The sequence below is a fragment of the Patagioenas fasciata genome, chromosome 5 (assembly GCF_037038585.1).
Source record: "Patagioenas fasciata isolate bPatFas1 chromosome 5, bPatFas1.hap1, whole genome shotgun sequence".
NCBI classification, from domain to species: domain Eukaryota; kingdom Metazoa; phylum Chordata; class Aves; order Columbiformes; family Columbidae; genus Patagioenas; species Patagioenas fasciata.
In genome coordinates, this window is record NC_092524.1 from 37,126,934 (window position 1) to 37,148,297 (window position 21,364).

The 21,364-nt window shown below is 35.6% G+C and overlaps 1 protein-coding gene across 4 annotated transcripts in view; it reads left to right on the forward strand.

The window, feature by feature from the left end:
* FMN1 (formin 1) overlaps positions 1-21,364 on the forward strand; it is a 204,878-nt gene that overhangs the window by 78,505 nt on the left and 105,009 nt on the right. For all 4 annotated transcript variants that reach the window (XM_071809341.1, XM_071809342.1, XM_071809343.1 and 1 more), the window contains one exon: positions 6,908-6,969. In XM_071809341.1, the coding sequence (XP_071665442.1) occupies positions 6,908-6,969 (62 nt within the window). The remainder of the gene's footprint in view (positions 1-6,907; positions 6,970-21,364) is intronic.

Sequence of the window (21,364 nt, forward strand, 5' to 3'; positions counted from 1 at the left end):
ACTAATGAGATAACACATTCATATTCAGAATAAAAACCAGTATATATAGCTATGAATTCGGTGAATTACAGTTCGACTTCAGAAAAAAAAAAAAAAGAAAAAGAAAAAATAAAGAAAATATAAAGAAAAAAAAAGGTTATTAATGGAGAACAAAACGGAACTGCAACCCAGTGGAAGTCGCTAATTTTACATCACCTTCCTCGACCTGCTGGCAAGACTCCTCCTAATGCAACTCGGGACACTGTGGCCTTCTTTGTCTCAAGGACACACCGCTGGCTCACATTCAGCTTGGTGTCCCCCAGGTCCTTTTCTGCAAAACTACTTTCCAGCTGATTGGCCCCCAGTACCTACTGGTGCCTGGGGTTCTATCTCCTCAGGTGCAAGACTTTGCACTTCCCCTCATTGAACTTTATGAGGTTCCTGTCAGGCCATTTCTCCAGCCTATCGAGGCCTCTCTGGATTGCAGCAAGACCTCCAGATTATGGGCTTGTTCTCCCAGATTTGTATTGTCAGCAAACTTGCTCAGGGTGCAAATGCTCTGGAGCTCTATATTCTGCACATACTCATGAATGAACTGCAAAAATGAGACTTGTGAATTGGGAAGCTTGCAACTCATATGAAGTTAGTAAGAGTGATGAGGATAAAACCTGAACACAAACTTACCATTCTCTTATCAGGATGCGAACTTTTTTTCATAAGGATTGAAATTTTTTAAAAAAATAAAAGGTAAATAAAATAAAATAAATTCTAGGATTGAGGGACTATGCAATAAAATGGCAAAGGAAATCCAGAATACAGAACTATTAAGATGTGCACTTGAGGAAAAAAAATACTGAACACATATATAGAATAATGAAGTCTGATCTGACAATTGGTCTTTAAAAGCAAAGCTTTGCAGTTGAAATAGATCTTGGCAAGTGTCAGGTCAGTTCTCTGTAGTTATAACTTATAAAAGCAACTGAAGTTATAGGACATAGTAAGGAAGAAATAGAAGATAAAATCTTCTAGATCATTATAATGCCTTTGTATGGATGTCCACATTTTGAATTTTGTTGGGAAATGTACTTTTGTCAACTCAGAGAGGGTACAGTAGAGCTGTAAAAGATTCAGGGAATGATGGCAACTTTGACCAACAATATGGAACGTTTTCCTTATGAGGAAAGCCTATGTAGACTACTATTATTTCTACTGGAGAAGAATCAGTCAAGGGAGATCTCTAAAATAATGAAAAAAAGTAAATGGGTAAATGGTGAACAATTGCTCACTCTTTCTTCTAGCATGGGAATTGGAGACATCAAATGAACCAAACAGGTGCAGATTCAAAATAACAAAAGGATCTTTACCTAATGTGCAATGAACTCTTTGCTGCAGGACTGTCTGCTTGCAGGAGTTTTAAGGTCAGCAATGCACATTCTAGGAAGAGGAATCCACTTGCAGACTTAAATATGCAAACAACTTCTCTGGTTTAGAAAGTTCCTGAATTGCAAATAAGGTTGCTGCACTTCCAGTAGTACTGGAAAAGTGCTACGACCTTTTTGCTGGTTTTTAATTTTTTACATGTCATCTGCTTTTTAGCTACTGAAGCAGGATACTAGACAAAATAGCCTTTTGGCTTGTCTCAATAGAAATATAAATTTGTTTGTTATGAGATGGAATGATTTTTATTTTGCAGTTGCAGCACTCTGGACTGTGCAGTTCTCAGTTTACCTTTACAGAGGTCTGTAGAAATAGGAACAAAAGTGCCCCTAAAACTCTGTAAATTAGGAATATGTGACATGGGTAATGCAAAGCAAGGTGGTTTTGGTTAATTCACTTCACTTTCGAGTGTCTTCTAGAAACTGACTCAGTTTCTGGAAAGAAATACAGCTCCTTTTTCCAGCATTCTGCTGCTTTAATGGTTTATAATGAGATTATCTTTCCAACCTAGTTATTTTCTTCTACTTTTGTAGCATTTTTTTGTCCTGTTATGCCTTAGTGCAACTTTTCTGTAAAGTCTGATTGACTTGGATAACACTCAAGTACCTTCGCTGAGTAATGACTGTGCCCCTGAAAGCGATCTGGGTAGAACTCCAAACTTGGAAAAGTGATTTGATCTGGACCACAGACATCTCTTTGTCCTGTTTCTATGTGAACAGAGGAACTTTGTGGTTTAATGTTTGTGTATGTTACACACTGGATGCAAAATACATATGGCAGAATCCTAGAGGCAGAATGTACAAACATACAGGATCAAAATGCCGTAAAGTGGTAGTGGTGGTGGAGGGAAGGGTCATTTTCTCATCATTATCATTCTCCTGAGGATAAGGTCCAAGTAGAGGTTTGATCTATCTGATAACTCCACATGATTAGAAGGCCTGCATTAGATGTCTGTCTTATCTACCAACTGCAGCAAAACATGGAAATAGATGGAAATGTAAGTTTCACAGTAAGAAAAATTTTTTAATTATTAATTTTATCTCAATTACTAACTGTTTTATTTTTCCAATAACAAGGTAGAAAAGGGAAACCTTGCACTGTTACGTGACTGAACATCTTTAGTTTTCACCAAGACATCTGTCCAGCTTCCCATGTACTTTGCCAACTTGAAAGCTGCTACTTTAAAAAAAGCATTTTAGTGAAACACTTTTCACTAGCCTGATATTTTAAAATACATTGCTAACTACCAGCAGATGTAACAAATGTTTGCATTTATTTAAGACTTCATAATGTATATTTGTCTTATCTCATTGTCTTAGAAAAAACATCCAATTTTATGAACATTTGCTTTAGCTGCAGTGGGTTATAACTATTAACTGAAGGAAGCATCAATTTGCACAAGTATAGAGTATGCCCAAAATGGGCAACAAATTCCATCATTTATTAAATTTTTATTGCAATGGAGTCCTCTCAAAACAAAGGACAAAGTAGTAAATTAGAAGTAGCAAATGAAAATTAAGAGTTAGAGCTGTGAGAGTGAGATTGTTTAACTTTTTGCTTGTTTTCCTTGTATAAAGCACTACAATTTAAAATTATTTTCTCAGTAATGAAATCTTAATTTGCTTGTGGTCATTTTTCCATTAGGAACACTTGCCATTTGGTTTGTATCTGGTGTATTTGTTTCAAAGGCCCTTCAGAGTAATATCTACATTAGGGATAGCTAACTTACTTATGCCCTCCAGACACTGTTTTCCTGGCAGGCTGCATGGAGACCAGGTGAGTACAACAGGATGTTTGTACAATCAGCTTCTGTTGTGAATGAACAACTTTAAAACCTCAGAAAATACAACCGCTCTGACATTACACAAACTAGGTGGCATGCTGCCATGGGATACAATAAAGAGTCACCTTGTGATGGAAGATCAGTTTGGATCTATAAGGCAGGGTGTGAAGAAGGGGAACCAGGCTCTTTCCAGTGGTGCCCAGTGACAGAACCAGTGTGAGCAGACACTGAAACACAGGAAGGTTCAACTAAACATCAGGAAACCCTTTCTCACTGTGCAGGTGACTGAGCACTGGCATAGGTTGCCCAGAGAGGATGAGGAGGATGAAGATCCATGGAAGCATTCAAAAGCTATCTGGCCATAGCCCTGGGCAAGCAGCTCTCAGGGTGGGGTTGGGCCAGATGTCCTCCAGAGGTCACTTCCAATATCAGCCATTCTGTGGCTCTGTAATTAGAAACTTTATTTCCATGTTGGTCTTAAAGGTCCTTAAGATACTGTAGTACCAGGAAGTGGGAGGTCATAAAGTCCAGTTGCAACCTTCTATCTCACCTGGCTCTGAGAACTCTCCACGTACCTTCTTGTGTTTTAACTCATAAAACTGGATTAGTTACAGTGATTATATGAGAATCAGGCTGGCTGCACACAGAGCTGTATGGAATTTCTTAAACTCTGTCATAGTTAATTTGTAACTAGACGAAGCATTTACTGATAATTTAGAGTTTATAGTACTTCTGGATTGTTTCTGTAGTCTAGATGACTCTGTGAGTCAAATGGAATTTAAGAACCCAGTTTATAAAGCCCTACCTATATTTTGTTTGCAGTGGAATTACTTCTATTAACATGTCATTACTGTTTACTTTGCTGTTGTCTAAGCAGCATATCCCAACACCATTGTATAATTAAACTTTATTGTTCTGTTGGAAGTATCTTCATATTTTTGGAATAGTCTTTCTAGTCAAATTCTTCAGTGTTTTAATGATTCAGATTGCCATCTCTATGTGCAGGATATTTTCTTGGGATGTTAAGTTAACATCTTGGGATGTTAATCTATGTAGAATGGATATAGAAATTAGGACGACTTCACAAAAATGTGAAATGAATAGACATGAGTTACTTCATATTATACAAAACTATAATTGTGATGTAATTCCTTTTTCACTATTATATCTTACACACAAAAATAAGTGTTTGCTTGAGAAGAATTGAAAGGTACTTTGCCAGGTGTCAGCTTCTAGCCAATAGATAGTTTCTTCTAGGTAAAGGAGAAATATAGTAGTAGAAATAAACAAAAGAAACTTATGCTGTAGAATGTCAGTTTATTGCATAGTAGTCAATCTATTAAATATGTTACAGTATAGAAATTAATTATACACTTGCTTTTATGCAGTAACATTGTTTAAAGTAATGAACTAGGTTTATTAATTATTATGATCTAGTACTTTCTAAGCATATTTTTAGGGAATAAGTGAAACATAAAATAATTGCTGATCTCTATCTTCTGCTTTAGAACAAAGATTCAACAAAGCAATCTCTATTTAGCTGGAAGTAATGAAAAACACATGCCAACTTACGTAACTTAAAATAATGGTATTTTGCAAAATGTCTGCCACAAAAAATGGTGCATACTTAATTTTTAAAAAATTCTTTAACTTTTTACACTGTCTAAAAGGGAGAACAGGTTTCATCCATCAGAGTTCTCCAGTCATTCTCTAGTTGCACAAACATTTGTGCCAAGATAAGAAAATAAACAACAGAGGATTGGGAATGCGTAGAAATGCTGAAAAATCTGCTTTTGGGGCCAGTGCAGGTCTATGTCAGCATATGTGAACTATGACTCGCTTACTCAAATCCCAAAGAATGTTAAGCATTGAGCAATCCCACATAGAAAGTAGATCTTTTGCTAAGGTAGGTCTGTAGATCTGTGTCCCGTTAGCCAGACTAAGAACTGATGGTTAGCGGCAAAGCCTGTTGTTTGCTTCAGTCGCCATGTGGCCATAAAGATTCAAACTAAGTCGGGATGCTGGGAAGGTTCATGCCCTGCAAACTCAGTCTGTGCTTAACCAGCTGAGGTACCAGAAGGGTCACAACTATTTCTGGAGACCTGAGGCAGCTGTTTTCTTAAATCCCGTTTATGTGAATGGATAAGCAGAGTCTGTGTCCAGAGGGAATACCAACCAGTCAAAGGGATTAACAACAGAAGATCTATAAGTCCATCGACCTAACTGGTTGTGACTCCAGCAGAGCAGTCAGGCAAATTTCCTATGCTGGAAAGCTCGAAGTAGAGACCATTAGAGAGGAAGGAGGATTTTTAGCTAGATACTCTTACTATTTGGAATCACCCAAGTTTTTACTTTTTCTTTTGATTTTGTGTATCAGTTCAGCTGCTTGCATATAGCTTCACCTGTGTTTGAAAAAAATAGCTTTGCATTGAAAGATTGCACATCATACAGATTCCAGGGAGATGACCGGGTTACCTTTCCTTTTCTCTTTCATCCACATACTTTCAAGAGAAAAAGGGAAAAAAAAAAAAAAAAAAGATAAAAACACCTAAGCACTGGAATATTTTACTGATCTAGTGCTTTGTTGCATGCTTTGATGTTCTAATGCTATTTTATTTGTTCTACTGTTCCAGGGACAATACAAACCCCTTTAGTATTAGATAACATTGGCAGCAAAATGTAAAGTCTTTGGACTGTTTTCAAACCTTGCTTAAATTAGGATTTGATTCCTTTTTCAGTCAAGGAAGCAGAAGCCAAGCCAAGGAACTAGAAATACTCTTTTGGATGCATTTTGATTTGGAAGCAGAAGTGGGGCTTTGATGCTCTGAGAATGAACTGCAGTTGTTTGTTTAGGAGGGCTGCAGCTTCTGGGCCAATGTCTTATAGAAGACAGACTTCTCTTAAATCATTACACAGCTGTAATGAAAGGTCTTCTCTTTCTTCATCTGGCCAACTGTAGCCGTGGTATGGACTGAGAAAAACCATAGTATGAGACCCAGGTTCTAGAGGTCCATTTGGTAAATTTATACCTTAACATTACAGCCATCACTACAGCTGTGTAATCAATGCCCAGCTTCCTAGCTTTTGCACTGGTGATTCAGTTTTCTCTGGCTTTAAGTTTCATGCTTTCAGTTTTGTTATACCTCTGTATTTTGTTATATTCCTACTAAATGAAAGAGCTATTTATTAACCTGTGAAGGTACTTAAGCCTTGTAATTAATCTTCATCTGATATAAGTAAGACAAAGAATTATTTGTGTCTCTTGCTGTTGTGTAATTTTCCAGGTCTTCATTTGTATTTGTGATTGCTCTTTTATCCAATTTGCCTGTGTATAGTGATTGTATGTTTACAATTCATTAGTTAGAACTAAGATATTGGTGTGCAAGCATATGTCATAATATCCTATCAGCTCTTGTTACTTCAGTCGGATGTATCTTCCCACCCATTTTCCCCTCTCATCATTGAAGACCTCTTCGCTTTATCCATTGGTCTCAGAAGCACAATGTAAAATCTGGTCATGTGAACTTAGAAAAGAGTGCTACTTATTATATTCAGATTTCCTTTTCTATGACCTTTTTGAAAGGTCTTCTGTCGGAGAGCCTACATTTGCATTCTGAAGAACCCAGTGGTGGTGTATGAAATATACTACGCTGAAGATGGCAAATTGTTTTCTAACTCTAATAGAATGTACTTTTTTTACTTCTACAGAGTACCAAGCTGCAATTTTGCATTTGAAGAGAGAACACAAAGAAGAAATTGAAACATTAAAGGTATACTTTTGTAATGATTTTTTCTTTCCCTGACTCTAATGCATTTTACAGATTTAAGTGGGACAAACATATATTTCCATCAAATGTTAAGAATTGACTCTGCCAAGCAAAGTGAAATAGAACAAGGAAGTGGTTTTATCTTAAAAGCAGGAACTCAAATGGTAGTACAACTTGCAGTGAATGTGTTGAGCAGTCCTAGTTTAAAGAAAAATTAACAGCATCTTTCTTTTCTCTCCAATTGTGATATATTCTTAAGCATAGCTGCATTGTGTTCTAATACAGGTCCATATGCTAAATCCTTATTTTACAAGTAATCAAGTACAAAACATTCTGCATTCTGTATATTTTTTGTCTTCATTAAGGTGAAGAGAATGGGAAAACCCCAAATTTACTAACACTGGGAGTCTGATAATCCAGGATATTGATAACATTGGCCATGTCATTAGGCAGATCACATATAGCAATCATCAGACTAGTACAAGTACAGTATTTGTATGACACGGAGTATCTATGTCTTTGTGTCTGCACAAAGGCTGAGACAACAATTAATGTGAAACCTATGAAGTATGGAAAGCTCAGTGAGGTCTTTGAGTAGACAGGGGTGGAATGATGATAGCAGCTTGTGGAGTGGACAGGACAGGCAAAGAGTCTCTGGTGTGTGCAGCGTTCCTTAAAATTCAGCACAGGGAAATGCAAGCTAGCGCTAAAGTAAATACAGCAGTAATATACAATAAATGCTATTAATTTTATTAACTTTTATAAAGAATAACATAACTCTCACACACAAGAACAGCAGGTGAATGTGAGGAGGATTTGTTTATTTCGAGAGGGCATTTCAGAGAATACGTAGTCTCAGTGAGAGAGAAAAATGTGTTTGTGCATCTCCAGCAACCCTGGAAACACTAGAGGCAGAGGACACACGTACTGACAAGCATAATGAAAAAACACAAATCTCTCCCAATTTCATCTTCCATTGAAACAATGTTAATGTTTGTCTTGCATATGTTGTTTGCCACAAGAGTACATCTGGAGCAGAAGTAGATTAATTTATTTGCTGCTCATAACTTTGAATGATATGAACATTATCTTTTAAATCAGTTTATTATTTTTTGCCTGGATTATTTGACTTTCCCTCAAATATCATCATGTCTTAATGATTGTGTTTATATGTTATCTTGTTTAGTAGTAAGGAAATTGTGAGTGGGTTGTTTCCAGAAAAATGAAATTGTGATGTAACTGTCAGGACCATAAAATCTCACCCTTTTATATATGTATGTAGTTATAATTAGAAGTGAGCTGAAATGCAAATATTTGCTCTCTGTGATTAGTAGAAGACTTATACATTCTTAGCAGCAATGTCCTACAGATCACGTTTTCTTACATTGCATGTATTTGGTGATTATTTCCATGTTTGGTACTGTTTTATCTCACACTACGTAGTTCCAAAGGCAAACCAGAAAAGGTGATATGATTTGTAGGCCTTTTAGGTAATGGCACTGAAGTGAAAGGTCTGACCTCATGATGCTCAGAAAAAATAATTGATTCAGAAAAATAATATTTAGATTATTGTATGCAAGACATAATTCGAACAAGATTTTTGGAGTTCCATTTTGGAGTTACTCATAAGTTACTGGAGACCTTGCACAGAGTTCTGTTTGCAAGTTTGTAAGACTGATGATTCCTGAGGTATTTTACAATATTTATGTATGTAAAAACTTCCTATACCAAAGCGCAGTTGAAGCAAGTATCCTGTCTCCAGCAGTGACCAGTAGTGGGTGCTTGTAAAATGCATATGAGAAATGTTTTCTTCCTGTATGGTGGAGGTCCTGTATGATTTGGGTTTTTTGGGAAGTCTAAGTGTCTTCATTGTCTCCTGCATTTTGCTTCTACTACCATTGCCTCCATACCCCTTCCTTAACAGTGTGCTGCTTGATTTTTTTGCCTCAGCCCAGGCTGGTGTAAGGCATCAAGTTCATAAAAGATGCATAGTGATTAAATTACTGAGAAATGTTGTCCTAGTATGCCATTTCCAGCAATTAGTGTTTCAAGAGTTTCCTGAAACAGAGTCTGCACATAGGTTTTGGTATATAGTACTGATGAATAAATTATATCACATGCTTTCATGACTTTGGAATGTTGTGCCATCTGAGTAGTGTTCCCTGTATCTCCTTGACAATGAATTTGTTATACTAGAATGTGACCCATCATGGATGCATCCTTTTTGTTTCTACAGTTGGTTTGGAATTGTTTATTTCTCTGGAACATGTAGAATGTCACGTGAAAATTTCTACATAGTGCCAGATGAATAATCTAAAAAACATCTAGGCTGAAAATATTGAATTCCTATATTCTTAATATGTCCTGTGTCCAAAAAAAGGTCAACACTAAGTTATTCATTTTGTGAAGAGAATGTCAAATCTTACTGCAGCATGATATTTTTTATACTGGGTGAAATCTGAGAGTCAGATGCTGATACACGGTCCTGCTGTTTTAATAAATCATAAATTGTTAGTTCTGCTTCTAAATTTTAGTAGGTTACTAAATTAAAGGGTGTCATTTTATTTTTTTCCCCTTTTTTATAGTCCATCTGCTTTAAGAGGTTCTTTCTCTCTTATTGACCTTTATTATTTTGTCTCTAATTTCAAAGAATTTTTCCTGGGTTTCATGATTCATTTAAAAATTATTACTTTTCCTTGAAATTGCTTCAGTCTGTAATATTTAAATATAACAGCAAAGGCATATGATTGTTTTTCATTTTTATGTTATTAGCATTTACACTGGTAAAAATGGAATGCATTAGAGAAAACCAGACATTGTCTGTATACTCTCTTTCCTCTGACTTTTCATTATTTGAAGGAAGGTAAAGATGTATTTTAAGACCAAAAAATATTAATTACTACATACTGCTGTACATATTGAACTTTACATTATAAAATTCCTTATGGGAATGTGTAGGGAAGCAAAATCATTTTGTGATTTAATGTAATAACTTGTTGCATTGTATTCTTTGAGGGTATGACAGAAAAATGTGGTGATAGATATCCAACTATTGGAAATGCTTGGGTTAAATGTGATTTTGTACTATGCACTGAAGGAACCTGCAGACAGACATTTATCTGAACCAGCTCTTTTGCAAACTGATCCAAATCCCATATCTTGTATTTAAGAAAAAGGTTGGTTATCATCTCTGTAAAAGATGAGGAGTGAGATCCTTAGTCTTTGTTATTCCTGAAATGCTTAGAAAAATTTTAAGGAGCCCTGGAAGATATGTGTAGGGGAAAGCTCCCAGAAATTATTAAACTGTCCTCTGAAGGTGAAAGCAAGCAAAGTTATCCAGAATCTGTCCTTTGAAACCTGTATATAGTGGCTTGTGAGAGATCTGTTTACTCTTTAGCAATAGAAAATGTCCTACACTTCTGTACTGTTTATTTTTGAAGTTATTTTATTTTTTTCCTTGGCAATGTGAAGGAAAATCCTAGTGGATTTTTATTCTTTAAGATTTATTTTTGCAATGTTAATTTCCTATAAACTTCTTATGGAATATCCAGAGTACTAACAGAGCTTTACCCATGGGTGGGTGCTGATACTGTAGACAGTTGAAGTTACAGTGAATGACAGAATCACAGAATGGTTGGGGTTGGAAGGGACCTCTGGAGATCATCTAGTCCAACCCACCTGCTAAAGCAGGTTCACCTGGAGTAGATCGCACAGGAATGTGTTCAGGTGAGTTTTGAATATCTCTAGGGAAGGAGACTCCACAACCTCTCTGTGCAGCCTGTTCCAGTGTTCTGGCACCCTCAAAGTAAAGAAGTTTCTCCTCATGTACAGGTGTAAACCTCCTATGCTTCAGCCCGTGCCTGTTGCCTCTTATCCTATCAGTTGGCACCACTGAAAGGAGTCTGGTCCCATGCTCTTGACACATACCCTTGAGATATTTATAAACATTGATGAGATCCCCTCTCAGCCTTCTCTTCTCCAGGCTGAACAGACCCAGCTCTCTGTCTTTCCTCAAAAGAAAGATGTTCCAGTAATAAGAAAGATGCTCCAGAATGTTGCAGTCTTGAAGAATGTAAAATAAACACTGCATAGGGAGGGTGAACGACAGTATTTTGGATATTTTATGTTGCCATCTTTGTGTTCTCACAGTAACTTGAAGCTTTATTCAGTTGGTTGTTTTCTTTTTTTTGGTGGGGTTTGGTTTTTTTTTTTTGATGTCACGTGAAATCAATTCTAGTCTTGTAGTGTGGATATTAATGAAATTAAGATTACAACATTTATTACACCAAGTCAGTTATTGATGAATCTGTACAATATAGTACTGCACAACAATCAGTATAATTCATAATATCTCTTAGTGGGTTCATCAGTGTACAGAATTCAACTGAATCATCCACATGAAGATGATCTTTAGAAAGGGTAATAGAGACAAATACTTTCTTTTTACCCAGTTACCTTTAACTATGTTTACTAGTTGCTGTGTTCAAAACATTTCTTGAATTTTTCACCTGTTATTTGCAAAAAAAAAAAAATTGAATTACGTATTTTTAACATATTAATCTATTTGTTGAATTTTTTACTTTCCCTGCTTCTGCCACTAGATGTCAGCTCGGTCTTTCAGAAAAAGTTTCCAAAGCACATCACGTCTTCTCTGGATGTGTGCAAATTCCATACGTCCTTCTAAATGGTGGGAGTAGGTGTGGTGGTATCATCCTGCCCACTATTGATGGATCTGGCACAGTCTTAGTTTTAGGTCAGAAATTAGCTTGCACATCATGGAACTAGAATCAAAGCTGCTTGATAGATAAGTAGTAGTTGTCATCACCTTAATAGTATTTTTCCCTACAGAACCAAGTCTAGAGTATCTAATAACCGACTAAGTAGATGGCAGCATCTTAACATTAAATCAAAATATTGTAAATGGACTACTGACTTCTGGAAGGAAGAAACTGACTTTAAGGCAATATTCTGATTGCAGTATTTAATAGTTAACACAGCTGCACAAGGACATAGCATTTTTTTTCTGTAAGTTCATTTGATAAAATGAGTTAAAAAGTTAAGCTTTTCCCCTATTTTCTCCTTCTTCCCGTTAGCACAAGCGTACCAAATATCCCTTCACCTTCAGTTACATGGAAGTTTGATACTGCTTTTGGAATGGAATGGATGGAATTAAAGTCCTAAAGTGTCCTATAACATGGGATAGGATGGATCTTTCTCTCTAATACAGGTTATTAGGCTTCTACCAACTCATTACATCTTTTACATGTTCCCAAACTGAGAATAATAGTGTCTTTAGCCATTAATCACAGGTTTTTATAATAATATTACTATATATTATATGATGCACATTATATAATATACTCTATAAGTGATAATAACAAATATTTGATAACAGAATATAAACTAGAGATTATAAATTATACGTATTAGGTATTATGACATTATGACATTAAGAAAGAACAGGCTGGCCTCATTTAGAGAATAATGTATCATGGGATGTTCATAGTGACCTTTGTGGTCTCCTTAGTAATGTTTGCATTTTTGCAAAGGCTTCAAGAGCTGAAATGTAGAAGTGAACTTGCTTAACTTTGAAGACAATTTTGTATCATAAATTGAGATTAATGATCAATGCCTCAAAGTGCCATAGAAAAAAGGTTGAAAGATGTGGAAGAAAAAAGAATGTGAATGAGAAAGTCGTAGTACCAGTCAAAAATGTCTGATAATGCAGAATGATTTGTTTTTATTTTGTACTGAGACCACAAAGACATCAAAGCATTTTCTCAGTTATCCAGAGAAGAAATAAAGCTTTACCTGTGTGACAACCTGTTCATTCTTTTCAAATCTGTTTTAACCTATCTCATGCTTCACAAGTCTTTCCCTGGCCCTTTGTCTTTCCACTTTCCCATTTGTTTTGCCTCAGGTCACTGTGCTTCCATTTGTGAATGCTTCCATTGCTCCTTCCTTATGAGTATAACAAAAGGTGCTGCTTCTCTTTGCTATGTTTTGACATTTGTAATTTGACTGTGGGTGGTAGTGGTGAACACTGTTGAAAGCTGTTGTATGCCACAATGCTTATCAAAAAACCTCTTATATAAGTGGGTGATTTCGCTTTTATTTTGACAATTTAAAATGTCTTTTACTTGTACGTAAACATGAAATTTCATTTCACTTTCAGAAAGGACATCAGAAATTAAATACTTTAACACCAAATCAAACATTTAACAATATTTGAATTTGTCTTAATCATCTCTGTTGTAGATAGTCTATTACAATAAAGTGGATTCAATTGAAAATTTTCTGACATGGATGCTCTTAGTAGAGATCTTTATGATTCCTTTCTGGAAAAAAAAAAAGAATTTTTCTTCTCCTCTTGGTTTTATATGTGCATACATGAATTTTTGTATAGAATGGGGGTTTCATGATCTGTCAGAAGCCACTATGTTTTGAAATCTACTATTAAAATATGGGGGCCAATGACCAAGTGTGTTGAAAGCTTTGGTATGCTACAGTATTTAACAAAATAACATTTAAGAAGTGGATAATATGCTGAATTTTGGTAATAATATTTTGCTTCGGAATACTGAGATTGTTATTCTTGAACCTTTACAAGATGAAATGCATCCATAAGGTTGCTAGCTGCTTTGTGTGTTCTTCTACCGGATTTTCATGTCCCAGCATGCACAAATAGAAGAGAGTATGTATCGTGTATGCTTCTGGCTGGTGGAGTGGGGTTGCAGCTCAAAGGAGCAGCCAAGGTCACAAGGGTTTATTAGTCAGTCTTTCCTAATGAGCTGTTGGGGCTTTTCAGCATTTCCATGTGTTGTTACTGATGAAGGTCTCCCAGCTTGTGGTTAATTATTGATACTACTCTTGCCTAACTTGAAATGTTTCAGACTTTTGTGGTTAGCTGTTAAACGTATGGCTTACCAGTGCGTGTTTACTGTGTGTCTTATGAATCTTCTTAGCTACTTGGTCCTCCTGAAGGAGGTCCCCCTGTTCAGTGCAGAACCTCTCTGCAGTGCAAGACAGTGAAAATATAAAGACTGAGAAAAGGTTAAAAGATATAAGAAAGAAGAGACTGAAATCCTCTGAAATTATATTAAAATGTCAATTTCAGTACTCCTAGGGCTCCCAGACAATGGGAGTAAGATTATCTTTAAGGTATGTGTTTCCTGAAACAGAAAAATTCCAGCAGGAGAAAAATTACGCTGTGATGAAAAATTTGCATGGCCAGTGCTAGAGAAGGTGGAGTAGCAGACTAGGGAATGATTTCCCAGTTCAGTGCTAATTACATTTTAAAAACTTGCACATTATAATGCCTATATTTGTGTCATACTCTGTACTCAAATTCTTGATGAAGTTTTAAGTATCTCTGCTGTGCTCTGATACTTCCATTAAGCAAAATTCTCACCCTCTTCTCCTCTTCCACTGACTTCTCATTTCCATATTTTTGATGCAAGGGGTGCCTTTCATCCTTATTTTCCTTTAATCATGCATTTAGATTGTGATTATTTTCTATCAGATAGCTTGAATATCCAGGAAGGCTCTTTTCTTTCATTGTGGTGGTGGTGTTTGATGGGTTTGGTGGTTTTTTGTTTTCCTCTCCGCAACCCTTTCTTTTTTCACTGCTACTTGCCGTGTCTTATATTGCTGCTCTATTATTTTCATCAATACAAATTCGCTGTAAGAACTTGGATTGTTTAAAATTCATGTCAGCTGCAGAATGCTCTTAATTCCACATGTTGATCCAAGGATTCTCTTGTTTATTTGAGAAGTTACCACAGATCATATTATGTGTATTGTATACAGTGAATATCTCTTTAACTCTGTTTCAGTATGTGGACATGGTGTTATTAATATATAGCTGAAATGTGTGTACAGCTCAACAAGACAATTTATAGTGATAAAACGTCAGCAAGACTGAGCTCCTATTCAAATTTAGACACATTACAAAACACTTTGCTTAATTAGGGCTAAAAAGAAACTCTTCTGAAAAAATTAATTATAAATCCCTGCATTTATCATAGTTTGTGAAAGTTAATTTATCCTATCACCTTGAGTAAATATGCTATGCACTCAGGAGAATAAAGTAGAACACATACTGTGAACATGATGACATTTTATTTTGACAGATTTGGAAGACCTCTGTAACACAGGAAACAATTGTCTACAAGAGAAAAGGAGTGAAATGTCATCATGGGAGTATAAAAGACACTAAAAATTAAATAGTATCAATGTTATCTTATCAGTTTGATTTTAAAAACATGTACCACATGCTTCCTTGCCAAAATCATCTGCTTTTTGAAATTTACGACAGCAGATGTTTGTTTGAATCTAATAATTGTAAGCCGTTTCTCTGAATGAAATACATAGTTTTGTGTAGTTTAAAAATTCTTGCTTTAATATTCCTGGTTTTAGAACAGGGACAAATTTGGCAAGGGTGAAATTTCGCTGGTAGGGGGAAAATCTATCTGAAATTGGAAGTTAAATATCTTGAAACAAATCTATTCCTTCTCATATTAAGTAAAGACTTCAGATTTTAACATCTTCTGGCTTTGTAAATCCAGTGCTCATTGTACCTTTTGCACCTTATGGTGCTGACCAAATTTTTAATGTGCCATTTCCACAAAGCCTCCAAAGATACTGAAGCCACCAAAGTTGTTATAAAAATAACTCTGGGGCAAAACTAAATTCCACTGATTAATGGGTGACACAAGTTACTCTTGCTTAGGTGGGGATCATCCTTCCAAGGATGCTTTGAAACTAAAAGCTAGGAGCCTGTCTCCTGATCCCTTTTGGATTATAAGGCAATGTCAAAGAAAAGCCACTGGAATCTGAAGCAGGCCACAAGAGCTGGAAAGATGTATGGAGATATGAGAGGTGGAGCTTTAGGTAGAAAATGGTGAGTAGAGATACTAGGATGAGACTGGCTAGCTGGAAGGGGAAAGTAATCTGGATGTTAAGACAAAACTGTAGGAGATAGATTGCAGAGACTTGGATCTGGGCATCACAATAAACATTCTACTTAGGAATGGACAATTTCCCCCAGAATATGTATCTTAGAATGAAGATAGTCTGTCAGTATTTGATTTTATCTTTGTTGGTCACTGAGTAATAACCTCCCTTGTTTAGTAATCAAAATGTGATCTGAATATAGGTACTTTCATTATGGATTTTCCAGTGTCCCAAGTTTTAATTTGTTAGGATGTTTCATATGTATAAACTGGATTTTACCATATATGTTCAGATATGGCACGTATTATAATTCATATTATATGCACCTAAGGTATACCAAAGACCTAAGGTATAACAAATTTATTGGTATGTTTGTGTTTACATATACATTCACATTATAGTTCATTTCAACGTACCTTGCAACTATAAATTGGATCCCAGGATCTCAAGATACCTTCTTAGAAAACAAGTGTATCATTGGTTACCACTCGAGAAACATTGACTAAAATGACTTGTGACTCATATTGTAGGAACTTTACAACTTAAGCAGGTATAGAATCTGCTTTTCCAGATGAGCATTATCATGCCTTTACTGTTATATGTCTCTTACTGAGGTTCCATGCTTTGTTCATTATATACCTTTCAACTCAGCACACATAATGCAGAAGTCTTAAAAGCTTGCAGCTTTTTCATAATACAGTTTTGGATTTTTGTCTGGAATAACTCCCATCATGTTGTCTGAATGAGATACCAGTTCTGTTGAAGATAAAGTTTCTGTGTAGCTGTTCTACATGGAAGCATTGATGGAGACAGAGAAAATTAAGGTTACTCTGGCAGCCACACTTTTCCCTTTGGATTAATTGACCAAGTTAGGGTTTTTAACACATTTTTGTATGTGCAATATTTTTGGTTTCCACAATAGGAGCATCTAGAATAATGTGATGATGGGCGATTAGCATGTAGTATACGTTAGTTTAAAGTAGGCATGTCTTTTACACAATTACAGAGTCATTTCCATAATTGATGTTATACTTCTGTTTATCCAGGTGGAATCTTGGAAGTTCATGAGCTGTATCTGAGATACTAGTATCTTTATCTGCAGCGTGGAGCATAAATAAATCTACAGTGTTAAAAAGAAGACTAGCGCTAGTTATAAACACAGTATTGGGTTTTCTTCAAAATATTACCGGATTGATGAATATTTAAAGGCTGTCTTCTGTTTTTAACACTAAAGTTTACTTGCAGAATTGGAAGCTTCTTAGTTAAATTAAGATAGAGATCATGAAAGATAACCTTGTGTGTATAAGATCTCCTTATATGCTTTGCCTTGACATGGTATCTGCAGTTTGAATTTTCTCTTTAACTGAGCCAAGTATTATATTGTCAATATGAAAAAAAATATATATGTATATAATGAAGTTGTGAAGAAAGGAATAGATTTTTTGTTGTTGTTCTTCCATAGAAAGTGTGTAACTCAATGAAAACTGTTGTTTTCTGAATGTGAAGCTGATGTGAAATTAGCCTCTGCCTTCATTTCCTTTGCTATAGAAAAAGGAGTAGTATTTTTTGTAGTTTAAGGTATTTTATGTCAGAGGAAGGACTGTTTCACCAAACAATCCATTTCTTTTGACGTGTTGAGGTCCCTCTCTGTAACATGTGAGGAATGTGATAATTGTAAGCATCAATTACTCTTTTAGATGACTATGTTCCTTAGATTAAAACTGAACCTCTCTTGTTATTTTGATAACCATTGTCAAAAAGACCCCTGAAAATTAATTTCCCTCTATAGCTAGGAAGTGAACAGCTTGCTACACCTCAAAATCTTTTAGCTGTTTTCACTGCACATGTAAACTCCACATATTTGTGGCAAGGCTAGTCATCTTCTCAGTGCAGGTATTCTTAGACTTTTTAGACAAAAAATTCCTGCTGAAATGTAGTATTCCTCGTTCCCCATTATCATTCTACAGATACATAACTTTGCTTTTCCGTGTGCTGTACTTACACTACTTTTTGCTTTGACTTTTGCTCAACCAAGTCATTGGTTGCAATTTAGGAGAATGTGATATATATTGTTACTTTCCTATGTTGCTACAAAGCTTTGTTGTAATGGCTTAATCTGGAGACTGGTTGCCAAAGAAATTAGTTCTTTATACTGTGAAGCAATGTTGACAGTAAACTCTCCTTTCCTCTCCACCCCCTCCCAAAAAGAAAAGGAAGAAAAGAGAAGAAAAACAAGGTTGCATTACAATTCTGGCAACATCAGCCACACTAATAAAATCAAATTCAATGTTGTTTTACGACTTTGAATTTATGTGACTGCACAGGATCAAAGGATTTGTATCCCAGTGGACTGAAAGGTCTATAGTTCATGGCAAAAAAAACTCATCAAAAAGAACATTTTAGTAGTAAGGCTTTTCATTTTAATCAGCCACAGTAATAAAAAAGCTGTTAGGTGTCCAAAAACATTCTCCCAAGATCAGAGACAACTTGCTCTCTACTACAATCAGTTTTCTTATTGGATCCATACTGCCTCTGTAGTTTTTGTCACTGAAACTTCATCTTCAACTTGTTTTCAGCCATTTTTTGCATTGTTTTCACATTTTACATGCCGAATCATTATATGTATCAGTAAAAGTAATGATTCATATAATTTCCCTGGAAAATGAGAAGTACTGTCAGTTCTTTTAAGTAAATTGTCATCAAAACAAGTGATCAATTTAAATAGAATTTTAAATACTAGTCTGTATTTTTATATATTGTATTTTAAAATAGGCGAATAGCAATAATTTACTTTTTTTTTTTTCTTCTTTGGTATAATCTTTTGAACACTACCACGAAGTATAGGTGTTAGTTTTGTTGTATCTATACAGAAATTATAGCCTAGGCTGTCCTAAGACTAAGGTAGCAGCTCTAAGTGAGAAACAGAATAGGGAAGTAATGCCGTTTGTGATAGGAAAGGCTGTTGTTATTATGTTTGGATACTGCATGTCAATTGTTCATAGTCCTAGTTCAACAAAAGTTTGAAATTAATTTTTAACATATGGTGTGGTTTCATTCTTTAATTAGCTTGGCCTCAGATAAGTTGTATGCAATATATCATTTACATTTATTGGTGTGTTGCATGCTGAATTGCCTCATTCCAGTCTGCAGAATTTAAATGCTGAACACAGTTTAACAATACGTAGAGATTTTACCAATGAAATTGTCCATGAAAGTATCTGTTTTCCTTGAAATTTACAGGTATGTCTCAATTTAGCTGGCTACCCTCTTTTTACAAACTGTGTCAGATTTATTGGTTTATTTTTCCTAGTGTAAGCTAGCTTACATTTAGGAAGGCTCAACACGTGGTCACTTTCTGCAAGGATTGCTCCCTTTCTGCATGGCATGACATGCATTGGATGTTACATGGTCTCTTGTAGCTGCTGCACACTACTTACTTGCAAAATTCTGGTAGGTGATGTGTTCCCTTCTCACTACTACCTGAGATACATGCAGGCTTATATGATTTTTTGTCAGCTGAATATTTTCATGCTTTTATTACTCTTAAAATCTTTCATTCCGATGGACAGAAACTTTAGTATTAGTGAGAATTTTATGAGTTACCTACCAAACATATAAAATCTATGTAAAATGCTAAACTATGTACTGTTTATATTTTTTTATTAACAACCTGAAATTTAGCCCTTTAAGCACAGATTGTTAATTGTTGGCTTTATTAAGTAGTATTTAGCCTAGGTTTCTAGAGGTGCTATCATTTATTGCAAAGGATGACAGTGCTTAGCAAATGTGCCTGTAGCAAGAAGTTAGTGAATCCAAGGCATTAATACTTTTCTGCTTGATGTATATATCAGATTCAAAAAGGATTTAAATTCCAATGAGATTTCTCTGTGGGCACAGAGATGCCACGTCACTTACCAGGCACCAAGATTGATGTAATCAGATCCATAAATGTGTAGTATGCTGTGGAGTACAATGAACATTATTAGAGATATTTTTCCATATATTGGAATTCATAATGTTTGCAAGATTTTGGTAGATTACCAAGAAATTACAAGGATACGTCAAGGGTTTGATCTGGGTGTTTGACTAGAAGTTAAAGAGAGGGGAAGGGATTTACTTTTAGCAAGAGGATTCATCTGAGTAAAGTTACATGTAAATAGGACAGCTGTAGATAAGCAAGCACTAGAGATGAGCCATTGTGAGCTATTTATTGCATAACAAAATTCTCCAAGTGAGTTAATTTGTGTAATATAAGATGGTTGGGTGGTAGTTGCTAACAGGGACTGAGGGGAGGACATGTATATGTACAGGAAACCAAACTTAGATAAATGTAATTATACAGAAAGATTTACAGAGCAGTCACAAGGCATTAGGATAAGGAAAGCAAATGTTGAGGCAACCAGGAAATCACCCTGTCAGGAGCATGGAAAAGAGAACAGAACATTAAGAGAGAATCAAGGGTCCACAAACAGCTGGAAGAGGAAATGCAGAAGCTTAGAAGAATACAGGACTATGTGCAGTCTATCATGGAAGAGGTGATTTGTATCTTGTACAGAATTGTCCTTTGAAATACATGGTCCCGATCAGAAAACAGTTGTGGAGTCCTTGTATCATAGATCTGCTTTGCACGATTCTTCATGCTTGTCCTTCAGTGACAAAAATGGGGTTGTGTTTGTTACCTTTGTACTTGCATGGTCACTGAAAGCTTAGCACCAGTGTGAAAGAATGAGCTGATTTAAAACTAAACCAAAACAAAACACCACAACAAACCAACAAAACCCTTATGTTACATATATTTTAAAACAAAACAAAAAAACGAAACCAAACAAACAAAAGCACAAAGAAAACCAAACAAAAACCCCAACAAAAAAAAAAAAAGCACACAAACAAAAAAAAAAGAAAACAGACAAAACCCAGCCATTTCTTATTTATTGTCTTTATAGATCCACTAGACTCAGTAGGTGTAAATGTACTGGCCAAACACTTGCAAATCTATTGCCAGGCGCTCCTTGTTGGGAGACAAGCAGACAGGTTTTGCAATTGGAAGGATGGTAATTTGGCTGTTATTGATTCTGGGTCCTGGAAAATGGTGAGGAGGAGAACAAGACAGAAAAATCAAATAATAAAATTGCTAAAAAATGGGATTTAATTTAGGAGAATAATTTTATAGTCATAAAATTAAAGTGAAGGATGATAAATTAATATAGTAATTACAGTGACACATTTCCTGTGTAGTATAGGGTTGAATGTGCATAGAAGATGAAATAGGAAAGAAGAATAGAAAGCAAGCACTGAGGATCGCTAGGAAATGAATTCAAGAAGCAAAGCAAAAGGGTAATACAACTGCCAACTCTAAAGAGGGAGGAGAGTGAAGAGTAGCTGAAGATGTTAATATATGTTTCTTAATTTTGTATGCAGAACTGAGTCTGTAGAAAAGAAGTAT